At 41.2% G+C, this 15,615-nt stretch overlaps 1 protein-coding gene across 1 annotated transcript in view; it reads right to left on the minus strand.

The window, feature by feature from the left end:
- Positions 1 to 9,793: 9,793 nt before the first annotated feature.
- Positions 9,794 to 15,615, minus strand: part of LOC138647684 (scm-like with four MBT domains protein 1) — a 150,643-nt gene continuing 144,821 nt past the window's right edge. The window contains exons 20-21 of the mRNA XM_069736878.1: positions 14,063 to 14,191; positions 9,794 to 12,010 (exon numbers count right to left, since the gene is read on the minus strand). Of these exons, the coding sequence (XP_069592979.1) occupies positions 11,870 to 12,010; positions 14,063 to 14,191 (270 nt within the window). The 3' untranslated portion in view covers positions 9,794 to 11,869. The remainder of the gene's footprint in view (positions 12,011 to 14,062; positions 14,192 to 15,615) is intronic.

Consider the following 15,615-nt stretch of genomic DNA (forward strand, 5'->3'; position numbering starts at 1 on the left):
TACACTACAGGATCTGACTATGGGGGGCTGCCTTATACACTACAGGATCTGCCTAAGGGGGACTGCCTTGTACACTACAGGATCTGCCTATGGAGGGGCTGCTGCCCAATACACTACAGGATCTGCCTATGGGGGGCTGCTGCCTAATACACTACATGATCTGCCTATGGGGGGGTGCCTAATACACTACAGGATCTGCCTATGGGGGTGGTGCCTAATACACTACAGGATCTGCCTATGGGGGGTGCTGCCTAATACTACAGGATCTGCCTATGGGGGGTGCTGCCTAATACACTACATGATCTGCCTATGGGGGGGTGCCTAATACACTACAGGATCTGCCTATGGGGGTGCTGCCTAATACACTACAGGATCTGCCTATGGGGGGTGCTGCCTAATACTACAGGATCTGCCTATGGGGGTGCTGCCTTTTACACTACATGATCTGCCTATGGGGGGTGCTGCCTTATACCACAGGGTCAGCCTGTAGGGGTACTGCCTTATACTACAGGGTCTGCCTATAAGGGTACTGTCTTGTACTATATTGAGGACTATCTGGCACATTATACTATATGGAGGTTATTTATGGGGCCATCATACAGTGTGGGGATTACAGTGAAGGGGCCATCATACAGTGTTGGAGCCATCAAACAGTTTGGAGTCTACTAAGGGGTTAGTATACTGTGTGGGTGGTATTATACCGTGAGGGAGCATCATGCTGTGTATAGGGGAGCTGTACAGGGAGAGACGCGGGACATTATTAAATGTAAAGTAGGCACACTTATTGTTATAGGGGAACTCGGGTTACTGTGACTATCAAAGGGGCACACAGGGCATTATTACTTTCTAGAGGGCAAAATATGGGCAGTGTTTTCTAGGGTATTTGCACCTGGCATTACCTGCTTTAGCATTTACACAGCAGGTGAAGTAATAGGGACACATACGGCGGCAGCAGCTCAGTATTGGGGTATCAGCAAGATGAGGAGTTTGTGCAGGTTGGGAATAGATGATGATGGGGCTGGAATGTGAGAAGTGAAATGTGTCTGTTGTATTCTCTGCAGACGAGTCCTAGCTGGAAGAAATTGTCATGTCGGTCTGGGCCAGATGGAAAAAGTGAACAATTCCATCAGAAAGGACCTCAGCGGTAAGACATTATCTGTAATGCTGTGATCTCTTATATGTTCTGTAGGACTGTATTTACCACTGTCCATATGGTGGTAATATCTGACACTATATACAGAGCACCCGTGTATAATGTCACTTTTGATCTCTGTATTACATGTAAACACTATATACAGAGCTCCTGTGTATAATTTGTCTGGTGATCTCTGTATTACCTGTACACTGACACTATATACAAAGCTCCTGTCTATAATGTCACTGGTTATCACTGTATTACCTGTACACTATACACTATATATAGAGCTCGTGTGTGTAATGTCACTGGTGATCACCATTACCTGTACACTGACACTATATACAGATCTCCTGTGTATTATGTCACTGGTGATCACTGTATTATCTGTACAGTGACACTATATACAAAGCTCCTGTGTATAATGTCACTGGTGATCACTGTTTATTGCTTATACAACTTACACTATATACTATGTGCCATAATTTATACAGAGCTCCTGTGTATAATGTCACTGGTGATAAAATAATAATAATATCTATACATTTACACTATATAATACAGTGTCTTGCGAAAATATTCACCCCTTTGTCTTTGTACCTATTTTGTTACATTACTACCAGTGTTTAAATATTTTTGTAATCCAATTTGTGTATGATTAATCAGCACTAAATAGTCTAAGTTGGTGAAGTAAAGTGAGAAAAATAGCCATATATTAAATTTATGGGATCAAACAATTAAAAATTGGCACCTGCATACAGTGGGTACGGAAAGTATTCAGACCCCTTTACATTTTTCACTCTGTTTCATTGCAGCCATTTGGTAAATTCAAAAATGTTAATTTTTTTCACATCAATGTACACTCTGCACCCCATCGTAACTGAAAAAAAACAAAACACAAATTCAGTAATTTTTGCAAATTTAATAAAAAGTGCAAGTCAGGGTTGGGTTACAAAAAACAATCCCAATCTCTGATGATCCCCTGGGGCAGCATCAAATTCATTATCGTCAAATAGAAAGAACATGGTACCACAACAAACTTTCCTTGAGGGGGCAGCCCACCAAAACTCTCAGCCCAGGCAATCAGTGAGACAGCAGAGAGACCACATACAACCCTGAAGAAGCTGCAGAGTTCCCAGCGACAGACTGGAATATCTGTCCATAAAACCACAATAAGCCGTACACTCCCTAGAGATGGCCTTTATGGAAGAGTGGGCAGGAAAAAGGCTTGACAAAAATTGTAAGGCTCGTTTGTAGTTTGCCAAAATACTACAAAATAAGCCAGCAGCATGTTTAAATACTTAACATACAAGATGGCTTTAAAAAAAATTACAGAAAATTGAAGAAATAAATTGTTTATTAATACATGATAACATATAATAAATATAGGCTAAAACGCACAAGAAAATCCATGTACTACCTCCTAAAAAATAAAAAATAAAAAGCCCTGCGCACAAAGACCATCTATAACCCACACAGTACAGATAATGGTGCACTTGGGTCGTTTCCGTGCAATTGGACTATCATATCGTTACTTTCATCTGCAGAAACATTACCCTTTACATAAACCTACCGCATTATGGGAAAAAGAGAGAAAAAAAGAAAATGACATTTTATATAGTTTGTACATCATATTATAAAGAAAAACATTCCAAACATATAGAAGGAAGTGAAGTTGGCTTCTTGCTCACATGGCAAAAAAAGTAGAATTTGTTCTCCTTTTATGGTTCAGATAACTGAATTGGGGAAGTATAACTTTCCTGCAATCCACTGCAACAATGCAATCGAATGCAGAATAAATGATGAAATGTAAATGTAAATGTAAAAAAGAGAGCGAAGTAAAGGTCTATTTTCACTGAAAGATTATTGTAGATGAGTGTGTCTACGAACACTTTTCCCAATTCGCTTGCAGTCTAAACAGGTTGTTGATCACAGCAAAACACTTGTTCGTCTGGTGAAATTATCTTTTGTGCTGAAGAAAAGATCATCGTTCTCGGCAGCACTTCATGTTCTCGACAGCACATCATCTTGTGAAAAAATATTCATGCTGCTGATAATCAGCAGTCTATGAGCACAGAACGATCCTTTGGCGATAGTTCAGTGTTCATCATTAAAGAGGATCTTTCACCAAACTTTTAATTTTGAACTAGACATGATGCAATAATGGATACAAAGTGGAATCAAACTTTTTTTAAATTATTTTGACTTCTTTCCGTTGCAGAGACATTAAAAATCAAAGTATTTCACACCTATGAGTTTACTTTTTTTTTTTAAATCTAAGTGGGTATTATCAGACCGTTGTCATGGGAGGGGGGGGTGTACTTCTTTTCTCTATATGATACCGACCAATCGTAAGCAGGCAGAAACACTCAAAAGGAAATATGTGCCCCTGCAATAGCTTAAAGCAGTTTCTCAGTGTGTGAAATGTAGTTGTACATCTCTGATCTCCTGGTGTAACCTCCTGCATGAGCCCATGTGGTGTGAGGGGCAGCACAGCTGAGTTTTACTGTGTCACATTACAAACCCTTCTATCAGCTCTTCTGATTACTGAGTGTCAGTAATTACATTTATGTCTGTTGCACTCAAGAAACTTGTAATCTCTTTGGAGATGTATTTACACCATTCATAAAAGTGTTTTGCTTGTTTATTGGGTGATTGCTACCATGCTTATTTGGGCCAATATCATGTTGTGTAAAATGGCCAACACACTTATTGTTCTTTACAGAAGACTTTTCAGCAGTCCTACTATCATCATAGACAGGATTACAATAAAAGATAATATATCTATTCATAGTAGATAAAACAGGATCTACCATTCGTGGTGTCACAGCATACCTTTACCCACTATTCCCAATGAACTTTTTCCTTTATGGGAGCACTATTCCCAATGAACTTTTTCCTTTATGGGAGCATGCTCAGTGTGTCTTCTGCATCTCTGCACTGCACTTCAGAGGATAGGTTGTAGTGTCGTCGTGCCCGCTGCAGTGAGACAATAGATGCAGAGGGAAATGATGGAGTAGGGAGCATCAGATCAAGCGCCCTTCTCGATACTTGCTTTCATCTCTATGTGCATGCAGAGTGCCAGGCTGGGAGGTTGATGCTAGCACTGATCCCTCCGACTCACGGGCCCCACTGGCATTGGCGGCATTCCACTGTCTCCAGCTTTTAATCGCCTTTTTTCCTTTTACCACTAACCATTGAGAGTAGCATCTCCAATTCTAAGGAATTTGTCCTTATCACAAAATTGATTTGTTTCTGCCTGGTGATCTTGATTTCCATGGAAAATTCTGAGTTTTTATGAGTTTTGATGATCCTAGCTGTCTATGGGATTCGAATGAGTCTTCACCAGTACCACAGCTCAAAGGCATCAAGTATTCTTCTGTTTGCTTTTGTGAGTGTCCATGTCTTGCAGCCATATGAAGAGGACTACGGGTTGATTGTGGCTTGTAGGATCACGGATTCCAACAGGTGGCGCTATAGAGTTCAAGTTCTCTTTTCTGAAGAGGCAAATTTGCATATTACATTTCCCAGAGGAGCATTGCACGGCGAATAAGTCTCCTTACCTTGGCATGCCAGAGCTGGCACGTCACTCTCCATAAGGAGAAACGTTACCCCTTAGATCCCAGCCATATGAAGAAAAAGACATACAGAAGCATACGCCTCTTTATGAATCAGGAACGGTGCGCCTCGCCAGAAATTCTACTAGAGTTCCAGTTGGAGTAAGATTTGTGCCATAGTGAATGCTGCTTGTCTTTAAATTTGTCAGCCTCAATAAAATTCTCACTGTGCTAGCGGTGACGTCATGAAGGTTACTGCAGTTCATCAGCTGGCTCACAGTGACCTGAGCGAAGGAACATCTGGCAGTGACCAGCAGTATCCTCTGACGTTACCACTAGTCTCTGAAGCTTCACCCCAGCTCAGCGCCTCCTGGATGTCAGGATGAATGGTCGTATCATGCCACCGTTCATCAAGGCATCCAAATGTAGCAGTGATGGATTGTGACGTGGGACAAATGGATTATCGTCTCTTCAGAAAGGTAAGGAATATGTTTTTTATTATTTTCATTTTTTACAGTAATAAATGGGAAAAAAAGGGTCAGGGAGTATTTATTTTAAATAAAGGATTTTATTCTTGCCGTGTGTTTATTTCAAAACTTACTGTGGGGTTATTAATGGGGGCATCTTATAGACGCCTCTCCATTACTTATCCCTGGGCTTCATGTCACCTGACAATACAAAGCCGACATCAACCCCAACCCTATTATCCACTTGCCACAGCACCAGGGCTAGTGGAAAGAGCCGGACAAAGCACCAGATTTGGTGCATCTTATGGATGCACCATTTCTGGGGCAGCTGAGGGCTGATGTTAGTAGCCTGGGAGGGTGTGCGATATCCCTGGCCCCTTCCCAGGCTATTAATATCAGCCCACAGCTGTCTGTTTAGCCTTTGCTGGCTACAATTTATAGTGGGGGCCTGTCTTTTTTTCTGGGGTCCCCAGTAAACTAACCAGTAAAGCTGTAACTGCTTATATATATATATATACACTGGCAGTGGGCAGTTAGTCTCTGCCAGTGAAAGATTCCTCTTCCTGTGCTGAGTACTCTAGCTAAGCGGCTGGAGTGGAGTTGTCACAGTAGTGATCTGTGGTTTGCTGTAATATGTGCTTGTTTATCTTCGGGTCCCTTTTCCCTATTTGGTTTATTCCCCCCTTTCCTATCCTCTTCCCCTGTTGCTGGTTTGTGCTTTTGTAAAGGTTTTCTGTTATTCCTGTTTTGTCTTTGTGTCTTGTTTACCTGACATTTATATCCCATGTCTCGTGGGGTGGGAGAGGGGACAGATTAGGGTTTAACAGGAGCATAGCAAGGTCGGAGACCTGGGCCTCTCTACCTTTAAGAGCACCCCTGGGACAGTTTGAGGCCCCTATGCCTTATTGAAGACCATCACAGAGTGATAAATGGATAATCAAACATTTTTGAGCTGTTATTAATAGCCTGGGAACCTTTTTGGGAAACTGTCCTTTTTCCCAGGTTACTACATCAGCCCCCAGCTGTGGCCTTTCCCTCTGCTGGTTTTGAAAATTACGCAGGAGCCCACGCCATTTTTTTTTTCATTTAAATTCTTAATTTTATACATGATGTATAGAGTGGGTGCTGAATACAACTCCCATCATTGTCGCCTGGTTCCACCGATCTTAGTGAGACCAATGACAATGATGAGAGCTGCCATCAGCAGGCGGCGCCAAGGAACAGCACAAACTGTACTGCTTTTCCTAGACGCTGGTACGTGTCACACAGATGTGACACACGGACAGCAAACGGATACACGGATGTCACATGCGTACATATGGATGGCACACGGAAATGGACCACGAATCTCACCAGTACTGGTTTTTCCAGAATAGGAACCACCAGGATGTGTGCAGAAAGGCCTTAGACAGCAAGGAGAGTGGTGGAAAACCTACAGAAAACATAATTACACATTATTTATTAATTGCATATTAAAATGAAAAACAAAGCTTTGCGGAACTATATAATCACTTCCACAGTCGGCATATTCAAGAGACTTTGTTCATTATGTAAATATGTCCGGATCTGCATAAAACATTATTCCATGTACATTAACTAGATTTATAAATATATTTTCACATCCGACATTCAGTAAAATGTAATCAATTGATTAAGGTGACCTAATATAGGAAAAAAAATTCCATTTTGCCATTAAGAATTCTTCTTTGAAAGATGAATATTTCATGTTACTTACTCATGTTAATTACAGAAGATTAGAAGAAAGAAGACCTCTACAAGAGACGTTTGCATTTCCAGATCAATTGTTAAGGTACCGTCACATTAAGCGACGCTGCAGCGATCCAGACAACGATCCCGATCGCTGCAGCGTCGCTGTGTGGTCGCTGGAGAGCTGTCACACAGACAGCTCTCCAGCGACCAACGATGCCGGTCCCCTGGTAACCAGGGTAAACATCGGGTTACTAAGCACAGGGCTGCGCTTAGTAACCCGATGTTTACCCTGGTTACCAGCGTAAACGTAAAAAAAAAACCAGTACATACTTACATTCCAATGTCTGTCCTCCGGCACTGTGCTTTCCTGCACTGTCAGCACTGGCCAGCCGTAAAGCAGAGCGGTGACGTCACCGCTGTGCTTTACGGCTGGCCGGCGCTCACAGCCAGTGCAGGAAGCAGAGCGCCGGGGGACAGACACCGGAATGTAAGTATGTACTGTTTGGTTTTTTTTACGTTTACCCTGGTTACCAGTGAAGACATCGCTGAATCGGCGTCACACACGCCGATTCAGCTATGTCTGTGGGAGATCCAGCGACGAAATAAAGTGCTGGACTTTCTGCTCCGACCAACTATGGCACAGCAGGATCTAGATCGCTGCTGCCTGTCAAACTGAACGATATCGCTATCCAGGACGCTGCAACGTCACGGATCGCTAGCGATATCGTTCAGTGTGAAGGTAACTTTAGTCCAAGACATTCAAAGATTTTTTTTTTTTTAGTTTGTATCCTTTCATTATAGTTTTCTTTAAGCCCAATTTAGACCAAATCAGTATGTTGCTAGTAAAAACCAGCAGACTAAACAATAGATAAATCCACATAAAAAAATACGACAAATATTCTTCTAATAAGTTTGACAGATTTTAATTGGAAAATTTCCTATATTTTTTTTTTTCACATTATTTTGAACATTCGGCAATAAAACCAGCAGGACGCTTATTAAAGGAGTATTTGTAGCATTTTTTATTGTGGATTTGCAGGAAGATCTGCCTCTGAATAGGCCCTAAAGATGTCGTGAATATACATTGTCCTCTACAAAATGGGTCAGAGGTTTTGTGCTTACTGCCTTCTGGTTCTCAATTCTCAAACGACAGTGGAGTCACAGGTGTTGAAGGCGACATGTCCTTTCTGGAGTGTCCGTCAGGTGACGAGATCCCTTTTTTCTGATATATGAGGCATCCAGAGATGCCATCAGACCTTCCCAGCTCCTGCTCCTCAGCTCCTGCTCCTCAGCTGACGCCACTGCTCTTCTGCGTGTGGCTGCTCAGAAATAATCTGTCAGACAAGTACTTTTGTCCATATGGTTGGGGGCTGCACAGAATTGTAACGCAGGCCACAGGTTATGCACCCATGGATTAAACCAATGTTGGCTGTAGCCACCGACATCGACAGGTTCAGTAGGGTCATTATATTGTGCAGGTGGATGACATCATCATGCGGGTATCATACTGTGTTTGGGGGGCACTTTTGTTGGCATGATACTTTATGGGTGCAATGAAAACAGTCTAGGAATTCAGCATTACGATAATTACTATGTGAAGGCTGGAAAGTTGTTAGATATGCTCTTCTGTGACCCTGATAATTATTTCATTTTTTGGGGGGTGGGGTGACCTCAGTTAGAACTTCTGTTATGGGGCCCCGTGATTTCTATGTACGCCCCTATTTACATGGATGGATTGTGTTTTCAGTTTGGAGTGATGCTCTATTACTAGTTCATTTTCCAAGTTTTCTAATATGAAGATTGAGAACAACATACACAGCCATTTACAATGTTAAATATCCAAGACATATTATTCCTGATTAGTGGCGTTGTAGCAATTAGGACAGTGACTTATTGGTTAGTCTTTAAATTAAGCTTTCAAAGGGGCTGCACCTAAACATTCTCCACTCCAGCGCAGAGTGCGCTTTTGGGGCTTATAATACCGCTCCATTCATATGCTAGTTCTGTTCTAGGTTGGAATCTGGGCAATTAGGTAAAAAGTTAATTATGCACGTTGCCTCTTCACCTTATATATATTTTTGTGATGCTCAGTTACCCATTATTCTCTCCTTGCAGGACTTGAACCTATAGAAAATAGCAATCCGAAAAGTCAATATCAACCCTTTAATGAACCTTGCTACATGACTTGGTGTAAAAGCCAATCTAGAATCAGAATTTGTACGAGAGGCCTCGGATTGGGCTCTAAGGGGTAACATCTCTTTGGGGAGTGACATGCCAGTATAAACAGGCAACTTGCATATTTAATTTCCCAGAGGAACACTGGCATGTTAGGCATGTCACTCTCCCAAGGAAAGATGTTACTCCTTAGACCTCAGAGGGGTCTAATACAGCCAAATCAGATCTCATGCTTTGCACTGAAGAGGGGCAACACCCTAAAACATGTGTCTGCAAATTGAGATTCTGGTTTGACTTTTATACCAAGTCACACGGCAAGGCTCATTAAAAGGATTATTGCTGACTTTTTAGAATTGCTACTTCGAAAAGATAATTGGAAGATATGCCATTGACATTAAGAAGGGGGCTACACAGTGACCTTAATCATGGCACAGGCCCTATGACCAAAGATTGCTCTATGCTACTACTACATTACAGCATAGAGCAAGTGAAGGGGGACGCATTGTGATACATAAAGTACCGACAACAAGCAAGTTGCAAACAATGACAATCAATTGTACGAGTAACATTTGGTGACTTCGCATGATGTTGCGGTGTAGAAGGGACACTCAGTGGTCTTTGGCTGTGCGACTTGTGCATTCAAGCTGCAAAGAAGCTTAGACAAAAAATAAACTGAAGCTAAACACAACAAAATTAGTTTTCAAATAGGCCGCTCATATTAATGAAGCACAAGAACGGTTCATGTTAAAATAGTACAAATTTATTAAAAACAGTGATTCAAGATATCAAGTTTGATTCGTTGTGTTAGAGTCTGTACATCATATTAAACAGGTAAAACATTCCAAATATATATAGAAAAAAATTAAATCATAAATCGTATGAAACCAAGACATTTTATGCTACAAAAACAGTAACTGTAGAAGGTCGACTTCTATCTTTTACAGCGTATTCATTTAATAAATAAATGTGTAACCTCCACCCTGGTCCTTTTGTGGTTTAGAGGAATAAATTGGGGAAGTTGAATGAATATATTTCAACAATGCAAAAAATGCAGAGGATACAACAAAACACGACGTAAGAACGTGGCAATGTTCTTCTGATCTACAGAACTGTATGTCGCTAACATTTGCCTTTTTTTTTTTTTTAACTATATTAACTGTTATAAATTATAGCTAGACTGCTTGGCAAATGCTTAAAAAAGATTTAGAATAGGTAAAATACTGTACACAGTAATGGCTCAGTAGCAAAAAAAATAAAAAAAATTATAGATATGGATAGAGATATGAAGAAGAAAATTAGAGCAGCACAGAGAAAGAGTCTGGGTACAGAGCCCCCCAGGCAAAATACCAAACCTCAATTGTAAAAATACAGAAAAATTGGAGGCAGCACACCGTTTGTAGAGAAAAGGAGCTCAGAAGGCGATGTTTCGGTCCCAACAGGAACCTTTCTCCTAATCCTGGAGAGATTGGGGCAGTCCAGGCTGAATACAGGGTTTTGCCAAGTGGAATGAGAGCACACGTGTGCCACTTGTCTAGACTTTTCTTGAAAGCTCAAGGCCTCCTGAAGTTTGATGTAGAGAAAACTAAAATGCCATTGATGAACAGCCCCGTCCAGAACCTCCAAATATGCACAATTACAGAGGCCTGTCGTCTTCTACAAATCCTCAAAAAGACATGAAATTCTGTGAAACTTAAACTTGAACTTGTGATTCTTTAAAATGTTATCCACTTGGATAAACAAATATTAGACTATGGATTATAAATCTGCAGTATTTCTGCTATATGTGAATGTACCCTAATATTTTAGATGGAGACTCTTCATAACTCATTTGTATATTGTGTAGAAAGATGGAAAGCAACAGCACCTGCTACAGTGCCTCCGCAGGTGTAAAAAAGTATTACATATAACTAATTGTGCATTAAACAGTGTTGAGCGCTATTTTTTTGTAGTCAGTATACACTCTGATGACTGTCCTAAATAATATCCACCCCCCTCCTCCTGTAAGGGCCATGACACACAGGCCGGCTGAATGTCTCCCGACCCGACCCCATTGGCATATATGAGGATGCCAGGTTTGGGCTAGGCAGACCCACGGCCAGTCCATGCAACGCGGTCCGTAGTCAGGCTGTGAAACACTGATGTGTGAATCTCAACACACATATTTTATAATATATATATATTTTTTTTAATTATATATATTAAAAAAAAGTGACGCTATACTTTATTCAAGTATTTTCCTTATGGAAAGATGAAAAAAAGGATTCAGTTCCAGACTGACTAAGCTGCTGCTTAGAGTCAATAATGTAAAAAAACTGACATCTTTGTATATAAATTCAGTAATATACATGTTTATGACAGACGCAAATGTATATACAAAAAAAATACAAGTAAAATTGATAACTTTGTGCAAAGTTAACATCGAAAGGAGCTCAACTAAGCATCTGAAGGATATTTTCAGATCTAAATATTAACATTGTCCCTTTAACAAATATTAACAATCACGGTTTATAAGAGTCTAAATCAATAGAGGAAAAATCATGGCGGGTTATCGGGTACCTTCATCACTTATTACAACATGTCACCCAGCTTGCTGTACTGCATTGCAGATCACGGGCCCAATAACCCATGGTAATGGCAGGTGTAGTGACCACACCTATACCCAAAGGTAAAAGCGGTAGCAATTTCATCATATTCCCAACCCTAGGACGGAGAAAGCGCGAGGACTTGTAAACAAGTGACATATCTATAAAAAGTGCAATTCACTTAAGGCTCGCACAGAACGTAAGGGCTGCGCCAGACCAAAAATGTATGTCCACTCTTCCACTCTATCTAGGCAAGCTTTGGTAGAAAGCCAGCTTCACTCGTTCAATGTGGTAGCAGAGCCTAATAGCCGTGGCAGGCTTGAGATCCATACAGTCTTGAACAGCAGGAAGATTGAGCAACAAGAGTGCCTTTCCGTCTATTTCCTAGATGCAAAACAGAAGAGAGAAAAAAAAAAAAAGTTACTATGGCCAGATTGTCACAGCAAAGAGGTGTAAGGGGCAACGTTTCTCTTTGGGAAGAGTGTCAAGCCAAGCCTGGCATGTCAGAGTGAGGAGACTTCTACGCCACGAACACTCGACCCTCTGGGAAATTAAATATTGTCTCTTCAGAGAGCTGGAGAACTAGAACGGTAGCAAAACCTATTGGAAGCAGGGATCCTAAAAGTCAATATCGACTCTTTAACGAGCCTTACAATATTGACATTCTGGTTTTACTTTTATCCTAAGTCATATGGCAAGGCTTGTTAAAGTGTTGCTATTGACTTTTAGGATAGATGCTTCCAATAGGTGGTACTAGAGTTCTAGTCCTCTTGGTACCAAAGAGGAATTTCATCCTTGACTTTGTTACTAACATTACTGGGCATGGAAAATATAAAATCAAGGATGAAATACCTCTTTGGTAGCAAGAGGACTAGAACTCTAGTGCCTCCTATTGGAAGCAGCGATCCTAATAGTCAATATAGATTCTTTAACGAGCCTTGCCATACGACTTGGGATAAAAGTCAAATCCAGAATCTCAATATTGTAAGGCTCGTTAAAGAGTAGATATTGACTTTTAGGATCGCTACTTCCAATACTTGGCACTAGAGTTGTAGTCCTCTTGCTACCAAAGAGGAATTTCATTCTTGATTTGATATTTTCCATGCGCACTAATGTTAGTAACCATCATTTGATCAGTGGCGCTGCGGCTGAGAGCTCATCAGTGTATATATGCATTTCGGCCTGTTTGTATATTGCCTTAAAAAAGTGAGTATACGCAAAAGTAGAATGTCCCAGCCTGGTCGTCACTTGTCCATGTGCCTTATTGGCTTCCCCACCTGGGGAAGGCGCCCGCTCTTTGCAGAAGCGAAGAGTTGGGGTATGAAGAAAAAAAAAAAGTCAACCAGAAATGTGGCATGATTTTTTTTTTTTTTTTTACTTGTCATCCCTGTGCAGTCCATATGCAATCCATTTTTCACAGCAGCAGATTTGCATAATTTACAGGACCATTTGCAGCTTCATATGTTACGGAGTTGCAATGTATCCATAATAATCGGATGCTGTACTGTGTCATCTCATGTTTTTCCACACATAAAACTGAATGGGCAAGTCTCATCCAATTTACAGAGGAAATTTTTTTTCACATGCAGATTTGGTTAGTGAAAAAAAATTATATATAAAAAAAAAAAAAAAAAAAAAAACCAAACAAAACGGTCATCTGCACTGCCTCATTGAATAACAACGCCCAGTGTGTTTTTTACGGATAGCACTCAGACAAAGTATGGTCTTGTGCATGAGCTTTAACTGGGATAACGTGTCTCCCTCCATGAAGGATTAACATGATTGTCCAATACATGGTTGGTACTGCTGGGAAAACAGCAGATATGCTGTGCTATTGGATCAATACCTACAGTAACTTCCTTACAAATTAATATGGTAATATTAAAAATCCTTGTTAATCTCTAAGTCGTAGTCACCCAGAAAATTAAATGTCAAGGACAGATAAGATAAATGCTACAAATATATCACTTTATTGTATTTCCATATATAATTAGTGTGTGTACAGTCATGAGCTATTAACTAAAAACATAAATGAATTATACACTGCTTCTTTATAACTATGGAGGCTTTCAGATGTGTTCATAACACACACCCAACACTGTTCCTACATACTGCGGGAGGTGACAGCTCTACTGACAAATGTCTCGTGCGTGGACCGCATCGCAATGCTCGGACTGGCCGTCGGCTATCCTCACCCGAGAGTGACAGCCGCATAGAAATACATCACTCTAGGATCCAGAGACCCGAAGGCCAGACCGTGCAATGCGATCCTTGCACGAGAACGACGTCCATCTGTCTGCACCTTCATGGTGCTTTCCTGCTTCTGATAATCAGCAAAAAAGTCAGGGTGTTGCGGTCATAAAATAGGTGTAAATTGCACCCGCCTGTCTAAAAAGTATCCTTACAGTAATCCTCTAACTAGTAGGTCAGCCTTACCTGTTCTTGAAAGAGTTGTGCAAGATGAGCACAATCTGTGGACTTTATGTACTCCACTACATCATTAACCGTCCAGTCTATTGGAATTTCCTTCAGTGCCAAGGGTTCCTTCAGCTCAATACGGATACCCTGCAAAGTATCAGTTTGGTCAAGCCTAAACCCAACATTTACAGAAGACAGACACTTTGGTCAATTATTTTAAAAGCAACTCAAGTTGAAAAATTCCTTAGAGGAATCCGATCCTTAATCCTTTCACGCCATTGCCGTTTTCAGTTTTTGTTTTTTTTTCTCCTACTTCCAAGAGCCATAACCATTTTATTTTTCCATCAATATGGCCATAGGAGCACTTGATTATTGCAGAACGAGTTGAACTTTTGAACGACACCATTCGTTCTACTGGAAAGTGGAGAAAAGAAATTCCAAGTGCGTTGAAATTGCAAAAAAAGGTCACAACTGATTTTTTTTATTTACCATGTTCACTATATGGTAAAACTGACTTGGCAATATGATTCACCAGGTCAGTACAAGTACACAGATACCAAACATGTATTTTCTTTTTTTAAATTATTTAACTGGTGAAAAGATTTGAAAATTTGTATGAAAACAGGAATTTGTGTGTACTCACCGTAAAATCCTTTTGTCCGCACCAATCATTGGGGGGCACAAGACCATGGGTGTTATGCTGCTGCCACAAGGAGGACACTAAGTAATACAGAAAGAATAGCTCCTCCCCTGCAGTATACACCATCCTGCTGGCTCCAAGTGAACCAGTTCGGTAACAAAGCAGTAAGAGCTTAACATTTAACCAGGATGAACTGTCAAAACCAAGCCAACACAGAAAACCAAAGCCGTTAGGCTAACAGGGTGGGTGCTGTGTCCCCCAATGATTGGCTCGGAGAAAAGGATTTTACGGTGAGTACACAAAAATCCCTGTTTCTCCTACGCCTCATTGGGGGACACAGGACCATGGGACGTCCTAAAGCAGTCCCTCGGTGGGGAACAATCAACTGTAATTGCTCCTTGTACCCACAGGTTACAGATGCGGCACAGCCGCCTGCAAAATTCGTCTGCCAACAGTCGCATCTGCAGAGCCCTGAGAATTAATATGGTAATGTTTTGTAACCGTATGCAGACTGGACCAGGTCGCAGCTCTGCAAACTTGTGCTGCCGAAGCTTGGTGCCGGATAGCCCAAGACACACCCACTGACCAAGAGAAATGAGCCTTAATCCCTGCTGGGACAGAATGACCTCTGACTTGGTAGGACTCCTGAATAGTTGAACGAATCCATTTTGCTATTGTTGCCTTGGAAGCGGGAAACCCCTTCTTTGGCCCTTCCGGAAGCACAAACAGGGCATCTGACCTGCGGAAGGACGCAGTCTGCGAGACGTATCTCTTGAGAGCTCTCACTAAATCCAGTGTGTGGAGGACCTTCTCGATGCAATGTACTGGAGCCGAACAGAGAGACGGTAAGAATCTCCTGATTGAGATGAAAGGATGAGACAACTTCTGGCAAAAAGGACGTGTATGTTCTGAGAACCACCTTATCCTGATG

This window comes from Ranitomeya imitator, chromosome 8 (assembly GCF_032444005.1).
Source record: "Ranitomeya imitator isolate aRanImi1 chromosome 8, aRanImi1.pri, whole genome shotgun sequence".
In the NCBI taxonomy this organism is placed as follows: domain Eukaryota; kingdom Metazoa; phylum Chordata; class Amphibia; order Anura; family Dendrobatidae; genus Ranitomeya; species Ranitomeya imitator.